The sequence below is a fragment of the Ambystoma mexicanum genome, chromosome 2q (genome assembly GCF_040938575.1).
Source record: "Ambystoma mexicanum isolate Mex_15411 chromosome 2q, UKY_AmexF1_1, whole genome shotgun sequence".
Lineage (NCBI taxonomy): Eukaryota > Metazoa > Chordata > Amphibia > Caudata > Ambystomatidae > Ambystoma > Ambystoma mexicanum.
Genome location: NC_090924.1, coordinates 1,219,720,288 through 1,219,740,694, shown reverse-complemented (window position 1 = coordinate 1,219,740,694; position 20,407 = coordinate 1,219,720,288). Strand labels below are relative to the sequence as shown.

General features: G+C 44.2%; 1 protein-coding gene across 1 annotated transcript in view; it reads right to left on the bottom strand.

Moving 5' to 3' along the window:
* AHR (aryl hydrocarbon receptor) overlaps positions 1 to 20,407 on the bottom strand; it is a 723,464-nt gene that overhangs the window by 314,002 nt on the left and 389,055 nt on the right. Inside the window, exon 4 of the mRNA XM_069648615.1 lies at positions 9,777 to 9,866. Within this exon, the coding sequence (XP_069504716.1) occupies positions 9,777 to 9,866 (90 nt within the window). The remainder of the gene's footprint in view (positions 1 to 9,776; positions 9,867 to 20,407) is intronic.

The window sequence follows — 20,407 nt, the reverse complement described above, 5'->3', positions numbered from 1 at the left end:
AAGAAGCACAAAGTCACAGGTGAGCAAAAGTCACTAAGCAGGGCCCACTCTTAGAGCAGACAGAGCGAAAACGTGCCCAAGATCACACAGTTGGTAGGGATTCAGAGTCTTGCAAAAGAGTTCGGAAAAGAGTTAGAGAGGCTTAGAAAGTTTAGCCAAAGTGTCCCAGGCAATCCCAGGATCGAAAGCCGGGGGCTAAAACTACCCCGTACAGTCGGTGGCAAGGGAAGCCAGGCGGAACACGGTACCTTAACGGAAAGGATCCTCCAGCGGGGGCAGTTGTTCCAGGCAGTGGCAGCAAGGCTCGACGTCGGTCAGGGGAGAAGAAGATCTCGCTGAAGAGCAGAAGAAGAAGGTCGTTGCACTGCCCGGGAAGAAACCAGCCGCGGAGTCCTCCGGTTAAAGGGTCGTACCGACTTTCGCGGTTGGGGTAAAAGTGGTGGGTATTCCGGTTGCCGGGGTGCTTGGCACTGGCAAGGCGGCCACGAGATACCTCGAAGAGCGGAAAGAAGGTGAAAACTGGTTGTCCCCACCAGTCAAGGGAAGGAGCCACTCCGTTAAGAGTTCTCCTCGGTCGTCGGGAAAAGTGGTGAGATGGTTCAGCAGGGCTCCACCGGCGGTGTCGTCGTAGCAGATCAGCTCAGCTCGTCCCTCGTTGGATTCTTAGGTCCTGTGGCGACTTCTGAAGTTCCAGTCCCCAAAGCCCTGCTTTTATGCAGCAAACCCCCATTCACCCAGCCTAGCTGTCACTCAAACATGCTAAGTGGTGAGCCGGCCGGCTCACCACTTGGGCCAATCAGGACGGAGTGCGACTTGAGTTACCTAGGTAACTCAGTCCAGGGTGCCTAAATCCCCCTCCACCCCTCCTAAGTACCCCAGACAGAGTGGCACCACTTTGGAGGGCTTCTGTGGAGAAGCCCGCCAAAAGTGGGACAACGGGCTCCACTTTGGGTCAGAGTTACAGAGGCGAATGCCAACGCCATTTTAGCATCAAGTTTTGGCAAAAAATCCCAACCGGAGTTACAATAATAAATATATAAACCGGCGGTATGTTTAAGGCTACCGTAAATAAATAATTAAATGTGTTAGCCTAAAACAATGGGAAATCCCATAGGAAAATATTCGCGGTCGAATATAAAACGTAGTTTCCACTGCCACCAGCCAAAACTCGATCAGGGGGGACGGAGACGTGCCCCCTCGACTAACAGACCCTGGGGCAATCGAATTGCCCCAGCCAGTACGTCCACAATATGATGGTTTGTACTGGTTCTGTTCAGGATTTAAGACTAGTAAAGTCTTTGGTGACTTTACATGCCCTGGGAGACAGTAGTCAGTCCCAGGGTATGGAGTCTATGTTGGGGAGTCCCTAGGACACCCCTGGGTTACGGCACAGAGGGTGCTGTGTAACCCACATCACAAAAATATATGAGGCCCTATGGAGTAAAAGACCCCATAGCCCATTCAACACAAGGTTTATCCAAGAAAACACACTTCAACATGCCCAAGAGTGAGGGTAAAAGAGTCTCACTCTTGGCAGGAGAAAAAAATAAACCCCAGCAATCCAGCAAAGCTGCTGGGGGACTCACTAGGTAGGGAAATTCAGCCTAAACAGAGAATTCTCCCTAACAGTCACCCATTAGGCTCCCATTTAGGAGCGGCATATCCCACAATTCCAAGGTGGACCTGATTACGTCCCCTCTTTGCTTTAACATTTTTGAGGCCTTTCTTCTGTCCTTGATATCATAATAATGCTGATCGAGGCACTCGCTGTTCATGTCACCAATAGTAAAACACCTGTTCTTTGTTCCCCTACAAATTTCTCTAAGCAGTCTGAGATGTAAACTGCAAATGACTGTCCGCTGGTGGCCCCTGGGTTAAAATAAACATTCAAAACAGTTCATGAAGACTTTATGGCTGACCTTTTCACTGTCCACTCAAGTCTGATGCTCAAAAGGTTGTTTCTTCCCAACTTCAAGTTATGCATTGTGACACCACTAGCATGACAGATTGCACATACCATCCCTCCATAAGTATGCCCTCTTAAACCCTTATGTGGCCGTTCATCCAAACCATCCAAAATTGCAATGTACGTAAACCCCCAAATGAAATCAGCAATGTCCCACAAACAGTAGTTAGATCTCAAATGTTGAGATCCATGTGTATTCCATGTAACCACTGTTGTGTGCAGATATCACCTATGTCCCACTCTTGTGACCCCCTGAGCATGCAGTGTATTAAAATATGGGCCCAGTCTTACAAAACTGTTTGTTGTACTCGACTGTACCCCTTAACTGAATGGTCTTTTGACCTTTCTGAATTTACTGGGGCTCCTGGACTTGTGGAAGATTAAACCCCAGTGTTGGAAACAGCAGAACCCTGCTCATCACGAACGATCTTACCGCATGATATAACACAGAAGATTTACAAAGGTCGCCCCAAAATACTAGCGTAGAAACTAGAAACTTTAGCATGTGGACAAAACAGAAGAAACCAAAGAACAACCCTGCCTACTTAACAGTAGCAAGCCATTCTCAATCAACCAATGATCACAGTCACTTGCCGCAAGGACCAAGGATCTGTACATACTATTACTCAAATCAGAATCCACCTACCGAAGCAGGAACTGACCACTCACAGATGGAACACAACCACACATATCATTGACAATGTTGTATGTGTTTTGAAAATCTGAATGTAACACAATACTATGACATGGTTTAAGCAATACATGAAAGACCTAGGCCGTCATTACGACTTTGGCGGTAGCCATGCCGCTATTGGCGGCATGGCTGCCGCCAAAATCGAGTCCGGGTTCCCAGAATGGGGAATTACCGGGCCATTCTGAGTTCGGAGGGCCCGATAATTCCTCCCTTCAGGACCTTCCCCGATCCCATTTCAGCCCCTATCGGGCTGAATGGGAATGGGAGAGGGAGAAAACAATGGGCCGATTACGAGCGGCCTGTTGTTTGCTCCCTCTTCCCCTCGCGGGACCCGCTCTGCACGTCTGGAAAAACCAGACGTGCAGAGCGGGTCCTGCGCGGGGAGCTCGTAATCAGGCGGCACAGGGTTGACGGCGCCAGCACCTTTACCGGCACCGTTAACCCCTTACCGCCTGACTTATAATGAGGCCCCTAGATTCTGTTAGAATTGAAGGTAACACACTGATTCAGTTGACCACACACTGCTGTGGTAGATACTACTGAAACTTAGCCTAGAAAAAGCCACAGGAATGGCGAAACAAAAAGGCAGGTGCGCCAAAGGTTATTGTTGCCTCATGCACGCCAACTGTAGGTAACTTGTTTAGTATGCCACCAAAGTCACATATTGATATGTTTGTAACTAAGTAATATGCAGTAATATTCATTGTAATCTGAATTAAAACATAATTGGCAACACACAAACTTTTATATGGTACCATTGATGTGAAAGAATAAGACAAGAAACTGAGCGCACTATCGTGAGGAGATACTTCTTGACCACTTTTCCCTTCATCTGGCTGGCAAGGTGTGCCTTCCCCCTCCTCATCGGTTGCAGACAGTATCACCTACCCATAGCTGAAACCCTAACCTTATCCCACAGGGTTGGCACAACCATCCCAGGCCAAACATTGAGACACACCACTCTACTACCCAATGTTGTATTAGGCTGTGTTGAAGAAACTGGAGCATCAGAAATTAGGTAGCCTAGTTCTCTCAATATAAGGCCCTCCCGTAGGAGTATGTCTTTAACTAGATCTGAATGAAACCCTAGTCTCACCAGATCAACTATGTTCCTGTGAAATGTACTTGGGCCAGATCTTTAGTGGTCAGATACTTCAAACTTCCCCAAAAAGAGTAAGAACATAACACCTATTCAAGAAAAAAAAGCCATTAATAGCAAATAGACGTTCCAAGGTAACATATTTTAAACCCCCCAACACCCCTGCTGACCTTCAGGTGATTCTGCCCCAATCTGAGGACCAACAAACGAGTCATCCACCCGCATCTTCCCAATCTTAAAGGATTCAAAACTTTGTGATCTTGTTGAGCTTGAACCTCAGCCCCAGTTTTAGATACTTCAGTTGACTAATTAATCGTCTTCTTTCTTCCTCCTCCAGTGAGATGAACAGAGGAAACACTTTGGGGCTCATTACGACCCAGGCGGTAAGTTACCGCCTGGGCCGTGACTTTACCACCATGGCGTAAACTACGTTTACGCCATGGTGGTTGGTGGACTTACCGCCCCATTCCGACCTTGGCGGGCGGTAAGTCCCCAATCCTCATTTACCCTTCCCCATTCCCATTTTTGCCCCATAGGGCATAATGGGAGTGGGGAAGGCGCTAATTACGCCACCGTAAATTACGGTGGCGTAATTAACTCCATGGTCCCTTAGCGCCATGGATTTTAACACCTGCTAAAAGCAGGTGTTAAATCCGCCATGGCGCTAAGGGACCTCGTACTCAGGCGGTAAGGGTCGGCGCTGTTTACGCTGCCGTAAACCCCTTACCGCCTGGGTCGTAATGAGGCCCTTTATCTGGAATGCTTGCTTTTTGGACGATTGGTTTAGAGGTTATTGTATTTGGCTTAGGCAGAGAAGGCCCTGCTAAGTGCACCACGATCTCTTCTGGTACCTGATTTGACACCACTCTGTAATTGTCATGCTACGCTACTATATGCTTGATCAAGTCCTCTTCATTAGCTATATCTTGATCTAAGATAGGCATTGGGACTTCAAAATTAGGCCGACTTGTTTCATGCACTGGCTTTAATAAACTAGGTCATTAGAAAGTTTATTGATGGTACTTTTCAAAGGCAGGCCCGTACCCAGTAAGGAAGCCCGTTGCTGTGATGTAGGCAGTCCATTACGAGGCCCTATAACTTTCTTCACAGGCCTTCCCAATAGAACTTTAAGACCCGATGTAGAGAGTACATTTAAGACCGCAATTAGCCCCTCTGTCCTTCTAAGGGAGCAGAGAAACATTCTAGAGCCCCTTTTGTTTTTCTGCTGAGCATTTTTTATATTCTTAGATGTCTTCCTCTCTTTCTGTTCTTGAAAAGGTAAAGCTATTGATAATTCGTACCCCAATGTAACCCACTCCTTAGGGGTAGTATCGAAAGACCTATTCTCTATTATGGGCAGCTCAAATTGGTTAGCAAATGTATTTGAGTGGACAGTATCTTGTTGTAATATAAGCACGTTGTGATCCTGATGCACTGATAGATTATGTGAGGGTGAAGGAAATGGCACAGTTTGACATCTAACGTATATAGCAGTTGTCCTAATATCAGAAAGAGTGGTGGTGGGCAAGGCAACCAGAGCAGGCTGTACATTTTCAGGAATTTGTATAGGTCGTTGCCCACTTGCATAAATTTCCCCTCAATGAAATTCACTTTGGCAAACAGATCCCATTAATCGTATCTCCCTAAATTCATTCTGTACAGAATCATGACCCTTATTCATGGAGTTTAGGATCCTGGAAAGTACAGGGAAAGATAAAGCGCCTATCACTTGTTAATTTTCGGTATTGTCAATGTAGTTCTGATTAGGGCCGTTCTGCCGCTTGCTTCTTCCCAACCTAGCAGGTGAGGACTCTGCTGTCAGAAGAGTTTCGTCGGGACATGTTATTTTGTCAAATAAGGTTGGCGAATAGTTAGTCGGCCTCATTGGAACGAGACTTCCTACAGCATGTCCCAAATCGGGTTATTTGACAAAAGTGGCACCAGAGACAGACAAACTCGTTTGGCGAGCTTGTGCAACACTGTAGGGGCCAAATCAACACATCAGAAATTAGATCAATATTTTTGCAGTTGTCTAAGTCCTCTAGATCTAAGTGCTCCAATGAGCATGATGTGTTGGTATTGTCAATTTTGGCTGGTGGAGACATGCTGGGAAGGTCCAACGGAACAACATTCTGCTCTGGCGGGTTAGTCAGCTGTTCCAGCAATACTTCTGTTTTGATAGCCCCACCCTGATCAGTTTCAATCCCTTTAATTCCTAACACCGCCTCTGCTGTGGTTCGAAGCTGTGTAGAATTATCATTCAAATATGCTGTAGAATGTGTGGTTAATGCACAATGTTGTGCTTTTTTCTCCTCATTTTGTTATTCAATTGAATTGTGCACTTTTTAACGGTGCTGCTTCTTCTCAGCCTGTATACCATGGGCTGCAATCTCTGCATGTGACTCTAGGTAGGCTAGCCACACATGGCCAGATACAAGAACAAGGTCTTAATAGATCCACAAACTGTATTTGGTGCATTGCCTTACTGCTGGACTGCCAGACTAATCCTTGACTCACTCTGGCGAAGTCCGCGCATGCGCGTTACACGGTGTGCCTTCCTTTTAGTAGTGAGTAAAGCAATTAGGCAGAGAAGCTGCAGCTCTGGCACAGCAGATGAAAGTAATTAGCCCAGTAGAGATGATTCACTGAAGGCAGCGGGGTCAAGACGGCAACCTCTTCTAGCTCACGGCTGATCACAATGACAATTTCACTTGAGCTATTCACTGTAGCCCTTGGGGGCTTAGAGGTCAAACTATTTATAAATGCAGAAGTCCAAGCAGGAGCGAAGGCAAGACACACAGAGTCAGTAACACAGGACTGCCAGACTGCTCTTTGACTCACTTTGCCTCACTCCGCTTAAGTCATCACGAATTATGGAATAGCCACCCCAGCACTTCTCCAGTTCTCCTCCCAGCTATCCCCCCTCTCCTTAACTGTGTGTAGTCTCCCCGTGTGTATGTACATTACTCCTTTGCTTCATAGGAAGGTTTGAACTATACAAATATTGTACATTCATAAAAAGTCAGACTCAGCCAACATATAGTGAGGGGGGCTATTGTGGCAAGAGATGTGACACAGATTCATCAGGCTGCAAAAAAAACCTCAAAAAGTGCCCTTATGTACCCAGTGCAAGTTGTCCAGGGAGTCAAAACATCAGAGAAGATAAACTGTGACATCAGAGCCACACTTCCTTTAAGTCATTACAGCCACTATATATTAGTGGTATGCTGTGCTATGATGTGGGTTTTCCATACGCACAGTGTTGATGTATTCTTTGAAGTATTTTTATATATTTAGACTGCCATGTGTAATCCATGAGAATCCGTGTGCGTCTAGTTTAAAAGTGCGATCCAAGAGGCTTTGTGTGACTTAAGAGCCTAACAGAAAGTGTCCAAAATGTAAAATCGCAATACGCATCAGCATTCCGGATGGACACGGTAATCCACATGGTGGTAGTCTTAAAACGTATTGCTTGTTAGAGCACTTCCCATATTTATTTTATTAGATGCATATCATGAAAGCAGCCACGTAAATTGGCGCAAGTGTCCTCTTTGTTCTTTTTCAGCATTAAAAAAATACGTGCCCAGACTTCCTGACCACATCAGAATGATAAGGTGCTGTGTTGTACTTGGCGTACAAATACGCCCTTTGTTTTGTCACGTGGAGAGGAAATACCAAATCTGTTACGAGTGTTATAAAAATGTTACATGCCCATAATACATTTGAATTGGAAAACACATCCGTAATATTAACATCTCCTAAAATATGAGAGAGGGGATGCAGTGAGTGAATCTAATCTAATTCAGCACAGATGTAGCTCTCTGTAGCCGCCATGCACTATGCATGAAAGTTACCTCTCCTAATCTGGTCTTCTAAAACCAGAACCACAACACATGTTCAAAATAACCGGTCACTATGCATGCTATGTAATTTGTATGTAGGTAAGGGATGTATTTATTTATTTATTAACATTTTTAAAGCGCACAGCACACTGGAGGCATTGTGACGCTGTTACAGGAAAAAATCACAAAGCACAAAGCCAGCTGCAAAGGAACAGCATGCTGTACAAAGGGCACGTGCCCGATTTCAAATGTGTTTGAACAGGGAGTGGATTTGTCTCTTTAAGACCAGGCCTCATTACGAGTTGGGCTGTATTCCGGTGGTAAAATACTGGCCAATGGAATTACCATTCCCACCACTTGGTCCGGCGGATTTACATGGTGGTGGCTCTGTTAGTCCCCAATAATTTTGAGTCCATAGGACTCCATGTGGGATTTTGGCAGAATTACTGCTGCTTTAATTCTGACGATTTTGCATATTTTTTGGCAGAACGTGGGAGGATTTACCTCCAGCAAGATGCTGGAGGTAAATCATCCACTCCAGTGCCAAACTCGTAGTATGGCATAGTGGGAAAAATGGAGGTAATTCCCTTTACTGCTACTATTTTTCTGCACCAACATACTCGTAATGAGCCAACGACCCTGAAACAGAATGTTGTAGAATATCAGGCATGTGGTGATGTGCATAGAACAGCAGTTGTGTGTGATGGGGGTAACATGTATTACAGAAAACCCGAGAAGTTGGACAGGACGTCAGAACATGTAAACAGACTTCTATAGTATTCCCAATGCAGATGTAACATACTTACAATGCATTACATTAGACTGGTTGGTGGCAGTGTTACATTAGTTCATGGCTGCTATGTATGTGTATGGCAGTTTTACCACACACAAACCCTTTCTTGCTCCCTGAGAGAGCCCTAAAATGGCTGCTAGGGTTTCATTATATCCAGTCAAATGTCTGTGTTTTGTGTGAGTGTGTGGTGTGTGAAGTGCTGGGGGACACGCAACATCCGAGACAGGTGACATCATTGGCTTATATCTGCAGTTGTGAGACATTCATCAAAGACCTCGGACAAGCTCCAGAAATTGGGAAACATGATTGGATCACTCTAAACTAGGACTTTTAGTTTCAATCTGTTTGCTTTAAGATCACCACACCAAAACACTATTTCTTTGCATATGTTATGAGCTTGAAAACCCCATGATGGCACAGCACTGCGCTGACCGTGTCTGTTAATCATCACACAGTTGTCAGTAACTGGGTCATCTACAAATACAAAATAAAATAAGATGTTGCCAGAAATTACATTTTCAGTGGTTAGTCTTCTAACACATTGTTAGGCTGCGTAACATACAGATTTCGCCTGTGTTAGTACTACATCACCCATTCATATTTACCCTCGTTTAATTAGGCCGTCTTACTTTACTTTTACCTACACTCTACCCACTATAACAATTCATAAAATAGAAAGCCAGTCTATAGCATGTCATACAACAAAGATGCCAAGCTCCCACTGCAATCAGACGTATGACCACTCAACTTATCCAACTCTTCTTTTGTCTGTTTCATTTCACATTCATATATCACACAGTCTATTCTTTACTTGGCTATTCTTGTCCTGTAGCCTTTGCAGTCCCATTATTACTATTCTGGTATTTGTTTCATCTGAGACCCACATCCCTCCCAACAAAAACCCGCCATCTCGAGTCCATCACACAGACATACACAACACTTATTAAAAGTGATTTATTTTTCATGTGCATACTATCTGTTCCAACAGACCCTTTGCATGTACCCCCTATATTTCCTGCCCTCAAGATTTCTTATCTCGTTTGTCTGGATCAACATGCACCCAAAGTATCAAAAACATCATCCCTCTCCTTTTCATTTTATCTTTGCCCTCTGTTCCTTAGCCGTGCACCTCTGTCCCTTTTCCTGCACAGTCTACTATTGGGCTATCCCAGCACTGTGCACAATAACTCCGAGATAGTCAGTCACAGCACCCTGAGACCATTATGTGGGTGATTTATCACAGTATACATGTTCAGTTACATAACATATACAATCTGTGGTATAGGATATCATGAAGTTTACAAAGTCATGAAGCACTCTTTCACTCTCTCTCTTTCTCTCTCTCTCTCTCTCTCTCTCTCTCTTTATGATTGAAAACATACTTGCTGAAACCCCAGGTAATCCTGTATGGTGGAGGAGGTATAGAAGACAAGTCCATCGTAAGTCACCACTAAAACAAATCCATTCAGAGCCTGAAAAAAAAAGAAGAACATGTTATAATTTGTCAAAGTCATAACAATGGAAAACATATCGCTGGTAAAACCTACACTAATTTAAATGAAAATGGCATAGTTTAAAAAAGTCAAACGCATACAGAAAGTCATGGCTTATTTTTTTTCAAATGTGTTTTTATTGGTTTATTTAGCTTTTGAAACAACGAACAATGGTACTCTATCTGTAACACAGTGTAGCATTACACACTACATTCTTATCCACAAGTGGTCTCTGCCTCCCCCGGGTACGTTCCACGCAGAGCTTATCTCGTGTTTTTCCCATTTGTCGCATACTTTTGCAAATGCATCGGCACAGCCCCGTGAAGTGCATATATGCTTCTCCAGCAACATACAGACATCAACTTGTGTATAGGCGCGTTATAAATGCCATATCATATCATAACATCTGAACAGCATTGTGCGGTGTTCAGTGTATCTTTGCTGCTCCACGACATGGCAATGTTATGCTTAATCAATCAGTATAGCAGTGGATATCAAGATCTTTCCATAGCGAGTAAACGAGGTATCGGGCCATATTCCTAGTAGCAGTAACTTCGGGTTCTGTGCTATGTCTGCGCCCATAACTCTTGATAATTTGTTCCACATTGAGTACCAGAATTTGTGCCCCACCGTATACAGCTATACAATTTAAAGAAAGGAGCCTACAGCTGTCATGCATCATAAACATCATGGGTGGTGTGAGTGCTTACTTCTAAAGAGCAGTGTACGCGTTTAATAGGGTTCTGTGTAGGATTGTTAGCTTTGTCAGTAGGAAACATGACAATACCGCTGCCTTGCAAGGGCACATCAGTTCCTCTATCCATTCCTCTTGATCCAATGAGCCTATATCCGATTCCCATCAGTTTCCTAACTATGTCAGTTCACGTGATTTATAAGACATAATGAATGAAATGATATAAAGTGGAGGTAACATTATTGTCAATGTTATCAACTATCAGGTTGATTTCTAATGGTGGAATCTTTGCTATGAGTCTGTAAAGCATGGCTGAGTTGAATGTATCAGTAACATTTGGTCGCCGGTAAGTCATATTTAGCCTTGAGTTATGGGAATGAGAGAAGGGCACCTCCATCCACCAAGTCCCCCAGCACACAGATGTTTCTTTCGTGGTAGAGTCTAACAGTGCCTAATTTGTTGACGCCATATAGGTCTCTGTTGTGCCATTATTGGATAGGAGAGTGTCATTTGTCCCACCCAGCCCAATGTGTTTTGTGACTTCTTTCCTGATATTGTGTGGCCCCAGGGAATGCATGTTTCACTCATATTACGCTTGTAGTGGCACACAATCATACATCCATGCACATTTGGCTTTTATATGATGTAAATGTGGATTGCCATGCAGTCAATCGTTGGCCGATGCCAATCGTGCTGCCCCAGTAATACATACTGACATCCAGTAGTCCAATGCCACCCTCCCAGACCGAATTTTGCAAAGTCTTTAGGGCAATTTGGGGTTACGAACTTGCCAAAGAAGGTCTCTCAGGATACTGTCAATCTTCTTAATCTCCCTACCGTGGATGGCAAAAGGCGGAATTTGCAGAATGTATTCGTACCGAGGGAGCACCAACATTTTATACAGGGTAGACCTTCCCATTAGTCACTGGTAGTGACTGTCCCTAAAACAGCGACTAGTTATTGGTTCTAAGTTGTATCTAAGAAAAGTCCCCCATTCTGTGCAGATGTATATTCCCAAGCATTCCAGAAAGTGCAATCAGGGTGTATTGCCCCAGTAGTGGGAATTGGCTTCTACAAGTTTACTGTTATACCGCTGACACACTCATAATCGTCAAGGATTTGGTTCACACGTGGGTCAGAGTGGACCAGATTCCCCAGGAAGACTAAGAGGTCATCTGCATAGACTGCCACCCTATCCTCATGCCCAATGGGCCAGCTGTAACCATCCATCCCAAGTCAGATTTCAGCCAACTCTCCAACGGTTTGATGGCCACAGTGAACAGCAGCGAGGACAGATCTCATCCCTGTCTTGTCCCCTTCTCTAGTGGAAATGTTTGGGATTTTACCCCATTCATCCTGGCCGATGCAATTGGCCGTTCGTAGAGTAACCTGACCCAGGTCAGAAACCCCTCCCCAAAGCCTATACATTTATTATATACCATAGGAAGTGTCAATATATAGCATTGAAGGCTTTTTCAAAGTCGACCATGAGAGGGGGACATTCAATTGTAATGTGGAGATGACTAATATTCATCTTGGTTGACCTAGTGGACTGAAACAGGTTTGATCCAGGTGGCTCTTAGAGGGCATAACTCAAAACAGTTTATTGGCAAGTACTCTATGTAGGACCTTGGTTTCACAATTAATTAGATAAATGGGTCTGTATGAGGAACAGCTGGTAGGGAGTTTGTCTTTTTTGGGGAAAAACACAGTTGTCACCCTTCACAGGTTTTAGGACCAGTCATCTATGTCTTTATCATTTTTGAAAAGGTTGAGCATGTGTGCTGTGACCTTGGTACTAGGTTTCTTCCAGAGGTCTATGGGAATACCATTTTACCCTGGTGTTTTCAAGGTTTGAGAGTGCCTCTGTGACTTCTACCTCCGTGATATCCAATTCTGAATGTAGCTTCTGAAGGTCGGATAATTTCGGTAGCGCAATTCTATCTAGCAATTTGTGAGCAACCTTGTCAGTGTGAGTGTGCGGCTTCGGGTAAAGTGCTTCATAAAAAACAGCAAACTCTTCAGCTATCTCGTTTCCCCCAAGGATCACCCTACCCTTCCCATCCTCCAGTTCCCTAACAAAGAAAAAGTCTTCATTCAGTCTCTCACGCAATGCCCAAAGATTCCCTGTCTTGTCCCCTATGTCATAGATTCTGCTCCTCTTATCCCAGTGCGCCTGGTGTGCTGTATCAAGGATACGGTAGAGATATTTCTCCCTCGACAACAATATTAATCTGTGTGTTTCGTTAGAGAGGTGTGTGAGAAATTCTGCTTTCAACCTCAGGGCCTCCCTTTCAATTTCTTCCATTGCTTCAATTCGGTTTTTGTCCTCCACAAATAAAGGAGAAATTATTTTCCCTCACAACACCACGTTATCGGATCGTCCATTGAAGGTGAGTTTAACTCAAAGAATTCTTCTGCCTTCGTAGCCACCTCATGAACAAATTCAGGAGAACTGAAGTGATATGCATTAAGTTACCACTCACATTTAGTCACCACTCAACTCTTCAAACCAGTCTGGGATCCGCATAGCTCGATCAGCAGAGGTGAATGGTCTGATATGCCCTGGGCAGAAGCCCAGCCATCACTAGTATATGCATTTCCCCCTGTGCGACAAAGAAATATGACATGGAGGCATGAACCCCAGATTGAAAGAAATAAAAGATAGTTTGTGGGTGTAGTGCTCACCTGCACATATCTGTAATACCACTGCACCCACAAAATGTAGTCCATTATCGGACCATAGGAAACAGGGCAAGCCAAATCTGGAAAAATACTCCTTCAACATTACTTTTGCCGTAGTCATCGCTGTGCAGTCTTTTAAAGGATATGCTAAAACCATAACATAATAATAAGGAAGTCCTAGTGCTGTCTTGTCAAAATAAAAGGACCTATACTAAGAAAATCCTATTGCCAATCCTTATGCTAAATACAAACAAAGAGTGTGTAAATAAAGGTTCATAAGATTGAAAGAAGTGTTTATAAATAATAACTCAGGATGCGGTTAGCCGGGGGTCTCCTTTCCGCATGTTTTGAGCATGGGACAAGGCGGGACTCCTGAGCACAGCACTTGCTCAAGCTTTCTCAGCACGAGCCAACAGTTGCGCTCTCAGCTATCAGATCCGTTGTTGGCGAAGTTTCTTTTCTACAAAAAGTCTCTTATCGCTGAGGACCCTCTCTTCTGGGATCAGACCCTTCTCCAATACTGGCTTCCCTCCGTCAGGTTCACTACAGCTTTCAACACAATCTCATCTGTGACATTCACAAATCTTAATGTCTTTTTAAACAGTTCACATCCCTCTGCCGGGTTCACTCATGTCAACACACTATTTATGGGGACTTTTGGCTTTGTCCCCGCTTTATCGGCATCTCTCCATCGGGTTGACTCCTGCCAACTTTGTCAATCACACAGTTTCTTGAACAGTTCTTACAATTCGGGATTCACTTCCCTTAGCTTCACAGAGGATTTGACTAGACATCTGCATGATCACTTTGACCCCTTTGGCCTTTTCTTTGACCCTTTTTGCCTTTTCTCAAGGACTTCTGGTATCGGTAGTTTCAACAATAGGGTAATTGGCCAGAGTTTCCCAAGTGAGCACCCACATGGCGCCTGACTCCTCGATAGCTAGTTATCCCCTTTCATATTGATAGTTTGTTGTACTTTCGTTCAACACAGTTCGGTTTTTTATCAGCTCTCCTCTCAACTCCTTGCTTGTCTCTGTAGTCAAGGCCGGTACCACAGTGGCAAGCACCTCTCCCCGGCTTGGCTATCAGTGGAGGAGGGACCTGTGTACTGTTGCTATCTGCTGCAACTCACTCTGGCTATTGTTTGCTATCTTACGATTCATTCCATGGAGGTTTCACAGGCCTGGCTCGGAAAGGGCAAGGTTGCTTCTCTCCTTGTCACCCTCTCGCTTCGCGCCGTCTTTCTCCTCCTCTTGAACTGCTGTGCTGAGTTAGCTCTCTTGTCGTGCGGTCTGATTTGCTTGTATTGTGCTCTCGTGCTCCACATTTTATCCCTGTGGGGAAGGGGGAGGGCCGTCAGGTGTGTGTGATTCTGGTCAATTGACTGACCCTTGTGGTGGGACATGTCAGGTAAATGGCTCTGGTGTTTGTGCGTCGTCTTTTGTGGTGTGCAAACGTGTTTGTGTTGGAAAAGGGTGGGGTTAGAGTGTCTGAGTATCCTACTCGGTAGGATGGAGAAAAGGTATATAAGAAGGGGATACCATATCCCACCTGTCGGTTTCCCATTTCCACTTCCAGAGGACACCCCCCCATCCAGGTGATCCACCCTCACTGGTCCAGCCCCAGGAATTGGATCTAATAGCGAAGGCAGTGTCCTGGGTACCTGGGTGACAGATGCCTGGTGACTAGTCAGGGAGACACCTTCGGTGTATAACTGTCTTTAGTTTGAAGGAGATGCGGTTGCGTATCATGATAAGGACTCCTCTGGAGCCCCTCAAGAAACCTGCGTGCAAGGTGGCTTTGTTGTTAGTTCTCGAGAAGAACTTGCATTCTGTCCCCGCCAGTTGCATGTCTTGAAGGAGTACCAGGTCTGGCGTGACCCTATCAATGTACTGCAAAATGTTTCCGCTCTTCATCTTGTCACATAGGCCATTAACGTTCCATGTTAGGCAAGTGAGCCTTTTGGTGTCAGGTCTGGTCATGGAGAATGCAATAGAGTCCGACTACAAAAAGGGCCTCTAATATGGAACTGAAACATCACCTATGATATTTGAGTACAAGACCAATTGCTGTAGCATAGGGAACATACTTCAACAACATAACATCCCGGTTTCCCCCTCCCCATACTTCTTTCAAGCATTTGAAGTACCTATTGCCCAAACATTCAACTAACAGCATTGCTGGCACTATTGCATTATGTGTGTGCAGCTTACCACCCTAAGCAAACATGTCACTGCTTAACCCCTATCATGTCTAAAGCATGACCCTCTAACATTATATAATGAATTTTGTGTGGCTGATAAGTATTAATGCGCAAGTTAGTTCAGCCTGCATCCTGTAGTACAACACCTCCTCGGTCTGAACTGTCTGAACAGGATGGCCAGGCTTCTGATTTTTCAGGCATGCCTAAAACTCTGACATTGCACAAGCAAGCTCTACCTTCTGCTTCGTCCATCCTGTCATGCAATGCTATCGTTTTCTGTGATATATTAGCTACTTGTACCTTGAGTGTCAGGAGGGTGTCTTCAGAGGTGTCAACCGCTGATTGTAATTCTGTAGTGCCAGAGCAGTGGATTGTTCAGGGCTATTCAGGTGTCCACCTTGATAGTGCTCTCTGCCACTTATTCGACCGGATCATCATACCGTGAGGTCCACTCCTCCCAATCACTGCCACCACACAGCAGTGTTCCCCCAATTACTCCATCAGCGTACAAATAGGAGAGTATGTTAGGGGTGGGGAACAGCCACCAATACCCGATCAGCCGATGAGCTGGGACGCAACCTTGTCTCAGTCTGTGACATCGGGCAGGTTCAAGGGAAATGAAGAGACAGTCCCGCTGGGCCAGCTAGGCCCCCCTCACACGGTCGAGGTATCTCTTTGTACTTTCAATGTGGGTGAAATGGTTATTAAGGCCAGGAATTTTTTGGGCTATCCACAAAGTCAAGACGCTCATGTCATCATGCTTCAGCTGCGCAACAGCGCCCCCCCTCCCCCAAGTCATGAAGTATTTAATCAAGATAAGGATAGATTCATACCACTTCACAAACTCGAGTTGCACCCAGTAACAACTGTACAATAAAAGCACTGTGGCATTGAATCACCAATCCACAGAAAGGCATGAGGATGGGGACTGACTGCTGTCAGGGGATGTTCTCAGTGGAAATATATCAGATTACTGAGCCTTGTAGTGCACTCAACCCCACAGGTGTGAAGTCAGTAATACAGGGGTGTGGGATTATGACACCAAAAGCACATACATCGAGCAGCAGTCAATTTAGCTCAAATGTCACATAAACTAAGATCGCATGGAACACCAGTGTGATTATTTATACGTTTCTCTGTGAAGTTAGTAACTAGACAAAAATCGAGGTCACTGCCAGGAGATGGAAGCCTTTCATCAATTAGGGCCTCATCACGACTTTGGCGGTAACCCTTAAATCCGGCGGTAGCGCTATTACTGCCAGATTTAAGGGTCCGCAAAATCCGGGCTTTGGCGGATTTTGCCCCAGCTCTGAGCTGGGAGGAAATCCGCCGAAAATTTGCACTCATACCGCCGGTGGGAAATCCGCTGAGGGTATGAGCACAACATTTCCCCATTTAGCCCAATGGGGAATGGGGCATTCCCGAATGGGCTCAATGGGGAATGGGGAATACCATTACCGCCGAATTCGTGATCCGGCGCTATTAGCGCCAGGGGGTTCGGCAGTAGGGCAGATAGCGCCGGCTACCGCCCAAGTCGTGATGAGGCCCTTAGTATGGATGAGGGGTATGCCTTTTCAATATGTTGAAAAGGAAGAGGTTTGCAGCTCGTTGACACATCTTAGTCATCCCAGAAAGTGTTGCCAATTGTGTCTAGTTCCACCCCTTTCTCAGTGCTGTACTGTCACTTTCAACAATGCTGCTACACTGACCCTAAACTGGGTACACACTTCAAGATGTATCAGTTTCTCCAACTGTTTCATTGTAATCAATCCAACATAGGTCAACAGTACATTCCGTACAACTTTGAAACCACCCTTACTCTGAAACCACTGGTCCGGAACATGTTACTTATCAAGAAAAAGTGTAGAGAAGCAGATGTACACGTCAATCATGGAGCCCACCCCTCACCTCCGTCATATTGGAAGAACAGAAAGAAAGCACTGTGCATGACACCAGGTATCATCTCAATACCGCATCAAAGATATGAAAGACGTTATGCGCTCAGACAACTACACCGAATGTACCCTCAAACTGAAGTGGTAGACGGAAGTCTGCAGACACTACTGGACATAGAAGAACTATAAGTAAAGTCTGACAAGTATAAACTGACGTCATGAAGAGAAGACACTATGGTGCACTGAAATGATATGCGAATACTTAAAGAATAAAGATGTGACTGCAATAACAAGGCAAACGAACATGCAAAAGCGAATAAATCTATATTTAGAAGATAAGTGAGAAGGAATGCTGTAGATGTATATACACATAAAAGTAAGGTAGAAGAGACATATAGAAGCTTGCTACAGTAGAAAATATAACACAGGTAAAGCAGCCAGTATGAGAAGATGGACGTCGGTTTTGAAATGCTGTAGATGTATATGCATATAAACGCAAGGTAGATGAGACCTATAGAAACTTGCTACATTAGAAAATATAACACAGGTAAAGCAGCCATGATGAGAAGATGGACGTCGGTTTTGAAATGCTGTAGATGTATATGCGTATAAACACAAGGTAGATGAGACCTATAGAAACTTGCTACATTAGAAAATATAACACAGGTAAAGCAGCCATGATGAGAAGATGGACATCTGTTTTGAAAAAGCTGACAGGCACTGAGAAGCAACTGCAAGGTACAACAGGGGTCGAAGAGGATCATTCATGTATGCAAGACATATTTCTCTTAGATTAAGCAAAGGAGTAACATCTGTGAGTGCTAAGTATTGGAGAATTAAAATGCAGAAAGCATATGCAAGACCAAGTCTCTAGAGGCTCAAGAGTAATAGCACTCAGTATAATTGAATCAAATAGCACTAAATAAGAAGACTGAATGGACAAGTCATGGTTTCCTCACACGTGGTGCAACACTAGAAAAACAAGGCCTATTCATAAGGCTCCAGACAAAGACAGCAATGTACCTTCACTCCCGTAAAAGTTCCGGAGAAGAAAACAGTCAGCAAGGTCTCTTACAAAGAAGAGGCTGATGAGAGATGGTAATCTAATTGGCCAAGTGGACAATTGTCTGACGTTGTTCCCCGCATCTGGGTTTCATTTTGCTTATGTGCTGCCAACGGCCGAATGTCCAAAATTGGAGTAGGGTGCCAACCAATCAGGATGGCCTATGTGACGATGGACTATACATTGTTGCAGAAGCCTATCTGCTGCTGTTATTCTACTATTACCTGTATTATACATAGTTAGCTGATGTTCCAGGCATGCCTACCAGATAAGGTGCAGCCAATGATGTTACTAACACCTAAATAATCTATAGGTATATATGTTCCCTTAACCTATCCCTTGACCCGATAGGTTTTTATTATTTGCCACATAGGTTGGCATCATAGCTGACTTATATTGAGGTATAAAGACTTTGTGTAACTGAATTGTATTTGAGAGTGTGTAAGCTGCGACCTGCTATGCTTGCCAGATTTCCCTACTTTATTGGATTGATAATAAAGTAGTACTTTGCCATATTCTTTCAGTCTGTCCTGTTATTTCAGCCCGAAATCAGTTATTGTGGTAATCGTGTCCAGCACTTGATACGCTCCAAATGCTACTGCATAAAAGTATTTACCTTTGGGCGATGATGAGGATACCCACAGGCAGTAGACTAGAATAAGGCCCGTTCTTATTACTTAATGTGTATTCTCTCAGACTAATGGACTTGACTAATTTAGTTGATCTGTGCTGAAGTAGGTAAGGATATGCTGATAATCAATAAACTCTCCTCAACTAAATAACATCAGCACAGTTTGTAATTGTATAATGGCATTACTGGTGGAAGACATTCCACAGACTGCTGCGTAATCAGGATAAATCTAAGATTATTAATAATAGTCAATATCCAAACACATGGAATTTATGTCTCTGGCCACACCTGAGCACAGTGCTCCAACCAAATTCAAAAGATGAGATGTCACTTTTGGCATAGGATTTTACATTTGCACTGCACACTTCAGAAATCACACAAGCAAGTTTCATCTACTAAAAATAATCATTTTTTCTGACACTCCTTGACCTATCCAAGAAAATAACTTAAATGTTGGCAAACATGATGTTTTTCTTAGACAAGAATATTCTATTATTTTTAGATTTGTACTCATTCTTCCATAGTTGCATAGGTTATAGAATGAAAATGACCTCTTGCTGCTGCATTTGGGTTGTTTGATCTGGTAGCCACTCCACTGGCTGCCTTTCAGTGGAAGAGGAGCGCTCAATGTGCTGTGTATACTAAGTATTTAAAGAGAAAGAAAATGTGTTGTACTGCCCCATCATGACATCAGATCTGCACTTCTAACCCTAATGTTTATTAAATCCTTCTAAAACTTAGGAACTTTGGGTAAGGTATTCATATGCCCCCTTTCACTCCAGTTAATGTTGGATAGCATCATTTGGACAGCGCAAATGCGCTTAAATTACTGATATTGGAAATTCAGCCTGCTTAGGTTAATGGGGCAAGTTTGCTGAACGTGAGCCAGTGGATCGTGCCACTGTGAACTGGCCCTGACAATGAACTTTTCATCGCCACCGGGAGGGATCGTGATGGCAGAGGCCCTATGCCCATCACCTGAGGAGAATGTGACTGGAAGTATGAGCCACCATCTTTACAGTGAGACACTTAACCATGGTAAATTCTATGGACATACACTTTCAGGATGTACTAGCCCCGAAAAGCAATATGTTTCTTTTTTTAAGCAGGAGCCATGAATAGCATGCCGAAATGACCACTTATAGTCTTTCGAAGATTCAAGATTGAGCATCTTAGGGTGCACAAAAGGAGCAGGTCTGGAGGACAGGGTGGGTTAGTTGGTTGGGCATGGGATAATGGCTAGGATGTATGAATACACATTTTGCCTAGTAATAACCTGAAATTAAGACAATTATTTTTGACCTCCATAGATTTGTGCCATGACCCTGATCTGTTGCGCGATGCGGTAT